The 12,346-nt window shown below is 34.0% G+C and overlaps 1 protein-coding gene across 1 annotated transcript in view; it reads left to right on the plus strand.

The window, feature by feature from the left end:
- LOC126968939 (zinc transporter ZIP10) overlaps nucleotides 1–12,346 on the plus strand; it is a 28,386-nt gene that overhangs the window by 3,563 nt on the left and 12,477 nt on the right. Inside the window, exon 2 of the mRNA XM_050814167.1 lies at nucleotides 10,780–10,921. Coding sequence (XP_050670124.1) covers nucleotides 10,780–10,921 — 142 coding nt within the window. The remainder of the gene's footprint in view (nucleotides 1–10,779; nucleotides 10,922–12,346) is intronic.

Genomic DNA, 12,346 nt, shown 5'->3' on the forward strand with positions numbered 1-12,346 from the left:
TTATGTATAGAATTCGGTAGGATTGAGGATGCATACCAAGTTATGGTGGAATGTGTTCGAATCGAGACGGAAAGATTAAAATTTTATCTGGTATTCCAAATAAACTTGGACTTTCCCCTTTCAGAATAAGCCAAAAGTTGGTTAAGTTAGGTTTAGATAGCGATAGTATAATATATGTGATGTGACTGTGCAGCTAATTTAACTCGGAGAGCGACCAGTCATTATTTTAGTATATGTATTTTATCATATTATGTAAAATAATTATAATATTTATTGGACAGAGTCGCGGTATAAGCGTAGTATGCGTACCGCGATCAAATAATCTGAAATTCTGCGACTGCGGGTAGGTAAAAATATTTTTAGGGATATGATCTTAACTAAATAATTGAATGTCATTCTATTTTTACCATTGAAACTATAAACTCACGCATCTCTTTACAGTAATATCGTATGAATAATCTTGTTAATTACTTTCCAAAGTATTGTATTTTGTTGTATTGTATTGTGTGATCAATGTAGTATATATTATCAGTGTTCGTTTAAGTGCTTTTTATTTTATTTTCTCCTTCTATGTGTGGCGTATTATTAGTGAAATAGTGTTGGTCATTTTCTGAATAAGGTACTGTACCCAAGTTACATTCACATTCTCATACGCTAAACTCAATAGTTTTGTCTTCCCAAGATTGCTAAGCGGCCGTGTAAATCGTGTGTATGTGTGCGTGCGTCGATTCGGACACTCTAGTTGATGTTAAAGTTCTGTTTAATGACTGTATTGTGCTAATAGGTATCTTAAGTCCGTTATCAAGATCGTCGTTCAATACGTAGTCTGTGATCGAGTATGCCTTGTCAGTCTTCAGTGCGGACTAGAGACAAAATACAATTGATTACACATTACTGATTGCGACGTACTTTGAAATACAAAGGATCTTCGCAACAAACACACACTCAAACATTGATGTGAGTCATCAAGATATTTGACTGTTTATATTTATATTTTTAAAATTATATTTCTCACAAACGGTTGTCATTTAGTAAATTGAAATTTGAAATTTTAGCAAATTCATGACTTTCCTGCGGAATATTATTGTTTTTTTTTATTTTTTATTTATTAATTTAATAGAAACAAACGGTCACATTCATAAATTCACGTCACATTCATTAATTCAGGTCACATTCAACAGGATATTAAATCTAGACTTAATACCCCTAATTTTTATAACAGCCAATACAGATATGAAAATTAGTAAGGTACAACTAATAATATTTTTACTAAATTTGGTTACAAGTTTTTAAATGTATGGTTACAGCATTTTTAAATGACGCTATTAATTTAAACGTGAAAAGGTCCAAGTGGCAAAGTTCGGTATCCATATAATTTCAAATTGTAATATAATAAAAAATATGGCTGTATGGGCTCGAACCCTTTGCCTGTCCTAATAATGGAAACGAAAAACAAATTAACGAATGTCATAACAAATTTCTGAAAACTTATATGTTATTTATTGCACTAGTAGTAATAAATAAACAAATTATGCACTTGGAGATTTAAAAAAAATATTACTGAGCATTTTGAAATATTTTTTATAACCATTAAATTATAACGGCTTAAAAAATTCTTTCAATTGACTTTTGTACTGAGCGTTACTTCCGTCAGAAAAAATTCTGAGTTACCCCCAAGTCGCGCCTAAGGAAGTTTTAATTCAAAAATATATATTTTGATTATTATCAAAGGTTTTGATTTATTTCTAAGCAATAACAAATTATGAACGCTTGAATCAGGAAGTGCGATACTGACATTGATATGACTTATCTTGACTCTAACACAGTAATACAAATAATGTAACCCCATAAATCTAATAAGGTATCATTTGATAAAAATCTACGACTTAATCTATATGCAGGTGTATATGTATATTTTTTTTATGGAATAGGAGGATAAGCGAGCGTACAGGTCACCTGGTGTTTAGTGATCACCGTCGCCCACAATCTCTTGCAACACCAGAGGAATCACAAGAGCGTTACCGGCCTTTAAGGAAGGAGTACGCGCTTTTTTTGAAGGTACCCATGTCGTATCGTCCCGGAAACACCGCACAAGGAAGCTCATTCCACAGCTTTGTAGTACGTGGAAGAAAGCTCCTTGAAAGCCGCACTGTGGAGGACCGCCACACATCCAGATGGTGGGGATGATATCCTAACTTGTGGCGTGTCGTGCGAATGTGGAATTCGGCGGCAGGAATCAGGTTAAACAGCTCTTCGGAACACTACCCGTGATAAATGCGGTAGAAGACACACAATAATATATAAATATAAATAGATTTTTTTATAACGCAAATCACGCCAGAACTTCTGGACGTATTCATTCGATATGACATTTTTCGTAGATGCTTACCACTAGGCCGGCTAGATTATGGGTACCACAACGGCGCCTATTTCTGCCGTGAAGCAGTAATGTGTAAACATTACTGTGTTTCGGTCTGAAGGGCGCCGTAGTTAGTGAAATACTGGGCAAATGAGACTTAACATCTTATGTCTCAAGTTGACGAGCGCAATTGTTGCGCCGCTCAGATTTTTTGGGTTTTTCAAGAATCCTGAGCGGCACTACATTGTAATGGGCAGGCCGTATCAATTTCCTTCAGCTGAACGTCATTCTCGTCTCGTCCAGTTTTTCATATAAAAAAAATGCTCGCAAAATGCCTTTTTTTGATTACGGTGTGTGTGGATGATGCAGCTACTGTAGTCAGTAACTTTTGTTTTGTATTAATTTACATTTACTGTTTTGACTTACTCGTGTAAGGCATTGACTATTTGACGTTTGAGTATGTTTGTTGCATCGCTTTACATGTTATTATAATTGAAATGATTTGTAAAACGATGATTGTATAAATCTTTATTTAAAATAGTAGCAATGAGCGTCTTGCTACTTCTTCTCATTAGCACATCTCTTTACGTAGTAGCGGATTTGATTTAATATTCAGCATACTAAGGAGCTGATTCCGAGCGTGGCTGACTGTTTACGACTTGCTATCAAAATTGGTTACACTAATAATAGATTAACTTGCTGTATCTATATCCGTTAGTAATGCTCTTCTCTCTCGCAAGATTTGTCTATCGTATCGTTTGTAAGTCATGGCATGACAGCTGTGTCAAGATTTTATAGGTAAAAATATACCTAACTAGCTGACACGGCAGAATTCGTACTGTCTCAATGGATAAATAAAAGACCTAAACTTTTGTATAAATTAAACTTACAACAAACATATGGAATCCTTTTTTTACTAAAACAAATAAAAAAAAATGCTCGGTATGAATGAAATTTTATAAAAAAAAGTTTATTTTTTACCTCATGAGAAAGTTTGAAAGATATAAAAATTCTAATTAGTTATTCATTTTATACTATTACTCTTATATGATTTCTGAACGACTGGGGACACATCAAAGGAAAAACAAAATTGTTGTTTTTATTTAATTCTGAGTATTTTTATATTTATTCACATTTTAAACCTTCTCTGGACTTCCACAAATAATTCAAGACTAAAATTAGTCAAATCGGTCCAGTCGTTCCCGAGTTTTAGCGAGACTAACGAACAGCAATTCATTTTTATATATATAGAATTGTTTTATGAAACTAATGCTACAGATAACTGTGACGGATTATTAATATCATTAGATTACGTACAGTAGATAGATTATAGTATAGATCATTATCATTTTAAAAATTGTTTAATACATGTGTATTATTTTAAGAAATTGCGAAGATTAACATCGATCGTATTCTATAAAGAATCAAGCAATCAAATACCTAAACATATGTAATTCATAAACCTAGAATCTCTATGGAGTCTCTTGATTTTAGACAACTGATAAAAACACGCCAGGAATATTAGTTTAGTGTGCGTGACAAGCTACGTCTTACACTGGCGATTTGTATGAAATTTGTGTAAGTGTGCGTGAATTGCTCAAAATAGAGGATAGTTCTAAATTCTATTTTTTTCGACGTTCTCACAGCCTTCCGATCACGTAAAATTATGGTGTCCAAGTGTAACTCCCACCTCCCTTTAAAGAAACATAAAAAATTTATAATATCATTAGAAATGTATAAGAATTACCGAATTACTTTTAAAAAGATTGTTGTTATTTCCTACTATAAATTATTAATTATTATCAAATTCAAATTAATAAATATTTTTATTTATTTTATTTTATTGAGCGTCAAAAACTATCACCCATTCAAAATAGACTGCCTCAGACCTAAGAAGAACGGGCGCAAGAAACTCAGCGGGCTTTTTTTAAATAAAAATATGGAATACAATGTGATATCGTACAATAAACATTTATAATTAAAGAGCCTGAGGTTGTTCGCTTCATTTCCAGTCTGCGGTGTCATTAAGAAAATCATTTATGTTAGGTATAATATATATCGTGAAACAAATTCGACTTTCACTTTCAGATTCCAATTAGTATTTTTTTTTATGAAAATAAGGGACGAGACGAGCCAGACGTTCAGCTGATGGTAATTGAAACGCCCTTCCCATTACAATGCTGTACCGCTCAGGATTCTTGAAAGACCAAAAAATTCTGAGCGGCACTACAACTGCGCTCGTCACCTTGAGACATTAGTTGTTAGGTCTCATTTGCCCAGTAATTTCACAAGCTACGGCGCCCTACAGACCGAAACACAGTAATGCTTACACATTACTGCTTCACGGCAGAAATAGGCGTCGCTGTGGTACCCATAATCTAGCCGGCATCCTGTGCAAAGGATCCTCCCACTGGTGAGTAGTAGTTGTATTTGAGTATTGAAAAACTGCAAATGTCGTATTAATACCAAAATAATGTAAATATTAGTAATAGTTATATTAGTAAATCTACTCAAGTACATATTAGAACATAGTATTAGGTCATATTTTGCATTAGCATTGTACCAAATATGTCAAATATCTTTTGTAAATTACCTGGCCACCTGTTCTCTTAATCTAAATGCATTGTTCGCACACAAATGAAAAGAGAAAAATGAACTGCTATTTATAAGCCTTGCTGTGAACTAAGTGAACTTACATAGTGATAGTTTTGTGTTAGAAATTGAACTTAATAATGACAGTGATGTGAATGATATATTTTGTGTATGATATATGATGATACATTCCTTGATTTTTTTTTCACGAGACGAGCAGAATGTTCAGCTGATGGTTGATACGCCCTGCCCATTCTGAGCGACACTACTATTGCGCTCGTCACCCTGAGACATAAGATGTTATCAGTGGGAGGCTAATTTGCACATGATGCCGGCTAGATTATGCGTACCACAACGCCGCCTATTTCTGCTGTGAAGCATGCTTGTTAACTGGTCTACAAAAATATCTCATCTGTTTCATATTGAAGTCTTCGATCCTGCTTCTAAAGATCCAACCAAGAAGGAAGTATCCAAGAGGCTGTATGGGCTTAGCGTTGCTTTCGTGCTAAAGAAAAAAAACGTATGATCAAATCTGTGGTATTTCTATAACCCAACGCTATATTTATAAAAATAGAAATTTAGATACATAGTACGCAAGCAGTGAAGCAATATTGGAAAGTCGGTCGTTGTACAAACGATCAAGTTATAGAAAAGTATTTCCAATACTTTTATTATTATTATTATATATTTTAACAACTTGACTGTTGCTTCTGTATGTTCATAGGCACATAAATGAATTTGCTAGAAACTGTCATAACCATAATGTAAACACCAGGAATAAACTTAAAATAATTTGGCTATGTCGAGTTAGTAAGCCTTTTGTGGGGCGATGTATATGCTTTTACAACAAGATCCTAGAAAATGTTCAAAACAAGAAAATGTATTGCGATATTCAAAATGAGTTTCTTAAGGCGACACCAAATGCCAGCGACCTTGAGCGATATGAGTTCACGGCTGCCGGCCCGCCATCTATGTAAACAAAGCCAATATTTTCATTATTTTATATGAAAACAGTTTATATGCTTACAATCCTCGTTATTCACTACTAATCTGAATAAATGAACCTACACAAAAAAGTACAAGCTATAAGAATAACTTTTATGAGAGAAGTACCAAAAAATCCGTCACGCCATGCCAAAAAAAAGTATGTATAACTTCAAAGAAAAGTGGTAGTTCAAAAAGGCTCGGCAGTGTTAACTATAACCAACAGCAAGCATTAGCAACCTACAAATAAGACTTAAGGATATGTGTAATAGGATTAAGTAGTGTTCATAGCTCGAAATGCTATACTTTCACCACAAAACTTGTTTAAAAACACCATGTTTGCGTGTTTTCTGCTTACTCTTCGCCTTAAAGAAGCCACAGATCGGGATTGGAGCGACCGCCCTCAAGCTGTAAATGATAAGTGAAGTTGATTACTTACTTTGTAGCCATATTTTTATAAAAAAAAAAAGAAGCCTGCTGAGTTTGTTGCGCCCGTTCTTCTCAGGTCTGAGGCATACTTTTTGCAATTGGTGGTTTGTTTTTGACTTTTAATAAGTGAAATCACATCCTATTTTGAATAAAAATATTTGAATTTGAATATAAAATTATTTTAATAATACTTACAGTATCTATGATTTACATAACCTATGCTGAATATACTGGCTTATGAAAATAGATTCATTCAAGTGTTAAGAGTGCGATTTGCACGTGAAATGGAACGAATTCATATTCGTTTCAGCTGTGACAACAAATAATGATATATTTTTTTTCACAACAATTATTAGTGTAGTTATTGTTTCACATTTAAGTAAATTTACTACGCGTACACGGACGAGTAAAAAAAGAAGGACTCCGCGCCGTGATATTAGCAAGTGAAGCACCGTTATGCTAGTGTGTGTGCGGTTACGTTATACTAGTTACACAATTTTTTCTCCCTTAAATAATCATAATATATGGCCACAAATACTTATATACGTAGTATCGTTTTTACACTTTTTCACAACGCGCAACGGCATTTTTAAAATATTTTACTGAGACGCAAACTGATCTGTCAAAGACGATGACAATTTTCATAATGGCCGCCTATCGGCCTGTAGAAGTGTGTGTGCGTGGGGCTATGTATTTACACGTTAATTGGCTTGTTTTGGTGCTACACTGTTATGTAAGGTGACACGGAGTCCTTATTTTTTTAACTAGTCCGTGACCTATGCTAAATATACTGGTTTATGAATATATATTCATTCAAGTGTTATAAGTGCGATTTGCACGTGAAATGGAACGAATTGAGCTGTGAAAACAAATAATTATATTTTTTTTCACAACAATTATTAATGTAGTTATTGTTTCACATTTAAGTAAATTTACTACGCGTAGCATTACTCCTAGTTGAAATCTTTTTGTCTTTATCTTACCTTTGTCACTACAGATTACAGAATTGCTTGACAGGGAGAAGTAATTTCAAACTTGGAGTAACTTAACACTTTGTTTATTAATATATTTTTTATTAATTAGTGTTTGGTAGTTTTTATATTATAATAATATGCATATATATCTATATATGCATATAATAGTTAAATACCAGTGTTTATGATAAGACTGAGAATTCCGAACTTCTTCTTAATCTCTTGCAAGTGGGTATGTGTCGTTATTCGATTATATTGTGAATAATAAAATTTTCCACTCGTCTTGGAAATCAATGGAGAGATTCATAAATAATGGAGAGAATAAATCGACGAGTGGAAATTAATGGAGTCCTTATGTCGAAAATAATAACTAATAATACTAACATTGGTAATTTTATTTAAAACCGCGAAATACTAACACATACTAATAAATACAATTTATAATTAAATATCTAAATGTATAGATATAAGGAAATAAAGCTCTAAATAAATAAAGTAAAAAAATAAAATTTTAAAAAATCAGACGACGCGACGAAGTATCATTCAATGTAACCAAAACTAATCTTATACTTAAAATAAGTGTACAAAAAAAAGATCACAAGCATAAAAGATTTATCGATATGGACCAACGTTAAATAGAAAATAAATGAACTGCATTACTAATTCTTGCATAAGTACTTAGATGCAAAGAATGTAATCGCAGGAATAATAAGTACTTTATCAGCAATCATTAATGATAAATCATGCCATTATAGAACTACTTCATAGTTAAATTTTCTAACCAAATCCGATATTAATACTGCTTATTGTTTGACTACCAAATGTTCAGTAATTCAAATTCAAAAAAATCTTTATTCACTGTAAAACTTTATAAGTTACTAGCTGACCCAGCAAACGTTGCATTGCCATATAAAGTAATAAAAAATTTTAATAATTAAAATTTTTTGGCTATAAAAATAGATGATGCCCGATCCTCAGACCTGCCAAATATATCATACATAAAATTAATCGTACTACAATAATCATTGTATTCGATTGCCAATTGCCATTTTGGAACTATATTGCGTGTCTGTGGATGGATTAAAATAATATTAAAATCGCGATACAAAAGTAGTAGTAGGTGAAAATTTTAAGTTGTAGGTATGTATTTTTAATGCTGAATCATAATTAAACAAATTTAAAAAAAATGTCAAAAAAATAAAAAATAAAAATTGGCCTGGACCACCCTTAACATTTAGGGGGATGAAAAATAGATGTTGTCCGATTCTCAGACCTACCCAATATGCACTCAAAATTTCATGAGAATCGGTCAAGCCGTTTCGGAGGAGTTCAAAGTTTAACACCATGACACGATAATTTTATATATTAGATTAAGATAACACAGTCCACTTTAAAATATTTAGCAATTTTACGGAGCCTGATGGAAGAATATCAATTTGTTATTAATTCCTTCAGAGTATGTAGTGTTCTTCTAATAAAAAATGGATTTTTTATGTTGTCAATACACGTAATGATAAGATGGTGAAATATCACAGCAAAACAGTTTTTGAAGTAATACTTCTTTAGGCGCGTAATGAAAAAATGAAGAGAGTGAAATTTGAAGATGCGCGCGCATCACTGTAACACAAAAGTAACATGGTGAAGTTGGTTCCTAAAATTTTCTGACGTTTGCGACATTCGTTATTTTTTTTGGTTTCTTCGTCCATTATTAGGATGGGCAAAGGGTTCAAGCCTGTACAGCCGTATCCGATATTAATTAACTATTAATAAACTCCACATGCATCTTACAGATTACTTGCTACGAGATTGGCTGGGGTCGGGGTACGCCGACTTCGGCGTAGCATACTTATCGCGTTTTACAATTCCACCTTCGCACGACACGCCACAAGCTAGAATGCATCTGGATCTGAGGCGGTCCTCCACATTGCGGTTTTCATGGAGCTTTTTACCACGTCCTACGAAGCTGTGGAATAAACTTCCTTGTGCGGTGTTTTCGGGACGATATGACATGGGTTCCTTAAAAAAAACGCCTACACCTTCCTTAAAGGCCGGCGACGCTCCTGTGATTCCTCTGGTGTTGCGGCGGTAATCACTTAACACCAGGTGACCCGTACGCTCGTTTGTTCTCCTTTTCCATAAAAAAAAATATGAATATCAAATAAAAATACCTACCAATAGGCTGGAAAATAGATGCATCTAGTATATTTTTTGTAATTTGAATCTCTTTCGCTATAATGGCTTCCCACTAAAAGTAAACAGCAAGCTAGTAATGAAATGCTATTGGCACTCGTAAAGATCTCATTACTATTCGTCGGAATCCAACTTTAGCATAAATTACTAGACCGTATGTTACTTGGCGCCGAAAAGGTGCGCAGTGATGCGTTGCACATGAATATGACAAGTCAAGTTGAAGGTCACGCGAATATGCCAACCAAATACCTGAAATTATCTAATACTTAGCTGCAATAACTACAGATTACATATGCCACCGATAAAATCTTATAATCACTTGTCAATGCTACACCTTGTTTACGTGTTTACATTTTTATAACGTAAAAATATTGATATGTGAGTACATACTTATATTATTTGCTGACTGATGTAAAGGCAAATAAAATATGGTTCGATTTGCAAACTTCATTTTATGATATAGATATGTAATTCTGTTGCTAAGACTACTTACGACACACAGTTTTTCGTTTACAATTCATTTTAGAATATGTTTTTTCTTCTCCTGGTACTCTACTAAATCCTCTTCCATTTAATGTTTTCCATCCTACGAATATGTCCTGCCCAATGCCATTTTATTAGCTTTATTTGTGTACATCTACAATTTCGTCTTACTTCTTATGTTTTCGTGACTAATTTTATCTGATAACCTTAAACCGAGACTGCTTCTTTTCATTTTACGCTGACATATAGGAGTGTATTCTGTTTTCTCGGCATTGGTGAGTAAACTATGCGTATTATTATACTCAGGTGCTATAATATTATCATTAGTACTATATTACTACATAAGTACTATATTTTGCCCTGGGGCATAAAAAGAATGGGGAAGTCCCAGACCCAAGGGTGTCGTAAGATGGCTAAGGGCATTTACCAGTGGGAGGCTCCTTCGCACAAGATTCCCGCTAGATTATGGGTACCACAACGGCGCCTTTTTCTGTCGTGAAGCAGTAATGTGTAAGCATTATTGTGTTTCTGTCTGAAGAGCGCCGTAGCTAGTGAAATTACTGTACAAATGAGACTTAACATCTTATGTCTCAAGGTGACGAGCACAATTGTAGTGCCGCTCAGAACTTTTGGGTCTTTCAAGAATCCTGAGAGGCACTGCATTGTACTGGGCAGGTCGTATCAATTACCATCAGCTGAACGTCCTGCTTGTCTCGTCTCTATAAAAAACAAATATTTTAAAATAACTTTTCAATATTGTTTTTTCAGGGCTTCGAGCATCTCCTGGACAGTTTGGGTCTAGGTGGACGTGTGTTCAACTCCCCGCACGACTTGGCACTTCACAGAATTAACGGAACCTTCAAGCAGTTGCACGACACCCAGCATCGTCATAAAAGATCCCCAGCTTCCGGTGAGATGAAATGAATTACTACAGTACCCACATAACTCGAAATTATTTAAACAATTTGTTATGTTTTTAAAGTGATAACCCTCACTTCTAGGATTAATACACAAATAAAATTATTTGAAAAACAAATTTGAACGATTCGGGACTGGAATCCAAGACCTCCGGCGTTCCGTGCCGGTGCTCTAGCCAACTGAACTAATCGTTCGATTGACGTATCGTCATAAAATCTTGTATGCTTTGTTCAACTCTTAAATTATTTATACCTTCATTATAGCTGTTCATTCCAAAATGTTTATTTATAACAACTAAATGCTCATGTAAGATACATTGTCATATTATATTTGTTCACAATTTTATTTTTGTTTTTAAGATGTGATTTATCTGGGGGTACTAATTTAATATGTATATTGTATACTTGTGAGATACATTGTGTTTTTAATATAAAAAATAAATATAAAGAATAAAAAAAAATATATATATAAGATGTTGTTAGGTTAGCTAATTACGTTATAACTTAATACAGAAGAACCCTTAAGTAGGGATTAAATAAATTGGCCGAATTGGTACCTAGGTACCACTGAAAATGTTTAGAAAATGAAAAACGGCTTAATGTAGAAAGTTGCCAATACTTTTATTGTTTTTCGAAGTAATCTCCGTTCCTCTCTACACATCGTCGCTTTCGATGGAACCACTGAGAAAGGCAGTGGGCCCATTCTTCCTTAGGGGTCTCTTCTATGGCATTTTCGTACGCTTTCACCGCATCTTCAGGGCTCGTAAAGCGAATACCTCGAATTTTATCTTTAGCTCTTGGGAATAAATAAAAGTCGCAAGCCACCAGGTTAGGACTGTATGGCGGATGACTCATTATCTCGACACCTGCCATAGTCAAATATTAAACATTCCGTTTTGCGGAGTGCCGCTCGAGTAAAAAGACTGCCAGAATGCTTTGAATAATAACGCTTTAACATTATTTGGGCTTCGTGCAAACCTGCGGGCGAGCATACTCCTCACTCACTCTACTCTCCTTCTCTAGCCCCATATTAGGAGCGTCATGTTGGATTTAGAGCAAGTCCCTTATGGGTTTCATCCTCATCCATATCCAGTAGAGGACCCGACAAAGAAACTTATATTCTGATAAAAAACAAAAATAATTACATTTTCTTTAATTCGATTCTCTTAAAATAATGTATGTAGACATGTCTGAATACTCCAGTTATAGAAGTCAACTAACAGACAAATTACAGTAACCATGTAACCAGGTACTTAGATTCTATATTTAATACCTGAAATCCTAGATAATTTATACATCTCGATCATAGTTTCTCAACCTTATTTTGCTCACCGCCCACTTTCAGAATATGTTTTTTTCTATAGTATTTTCGTGTATTTTTAGCCTTTTTAGACTATATTTTTTAATCTACCCACGCC

The sequence above is a fragment of the Leptidea sinapis genome, chromosome 17 (assembly GCF_905404315.1).
Source record: "Leptidea sinapis chromosome 17, ilLepSina1.1, whole genome shotgun sequence".
In the NCBI taxonomy this organism is placed as follows: domain Eukaryota; kingdom Metazoa; phylum Arthropoda; class Insecta; order Lepidoptera; family Pieridae; genus Leptidea; species Leptidea sinapis.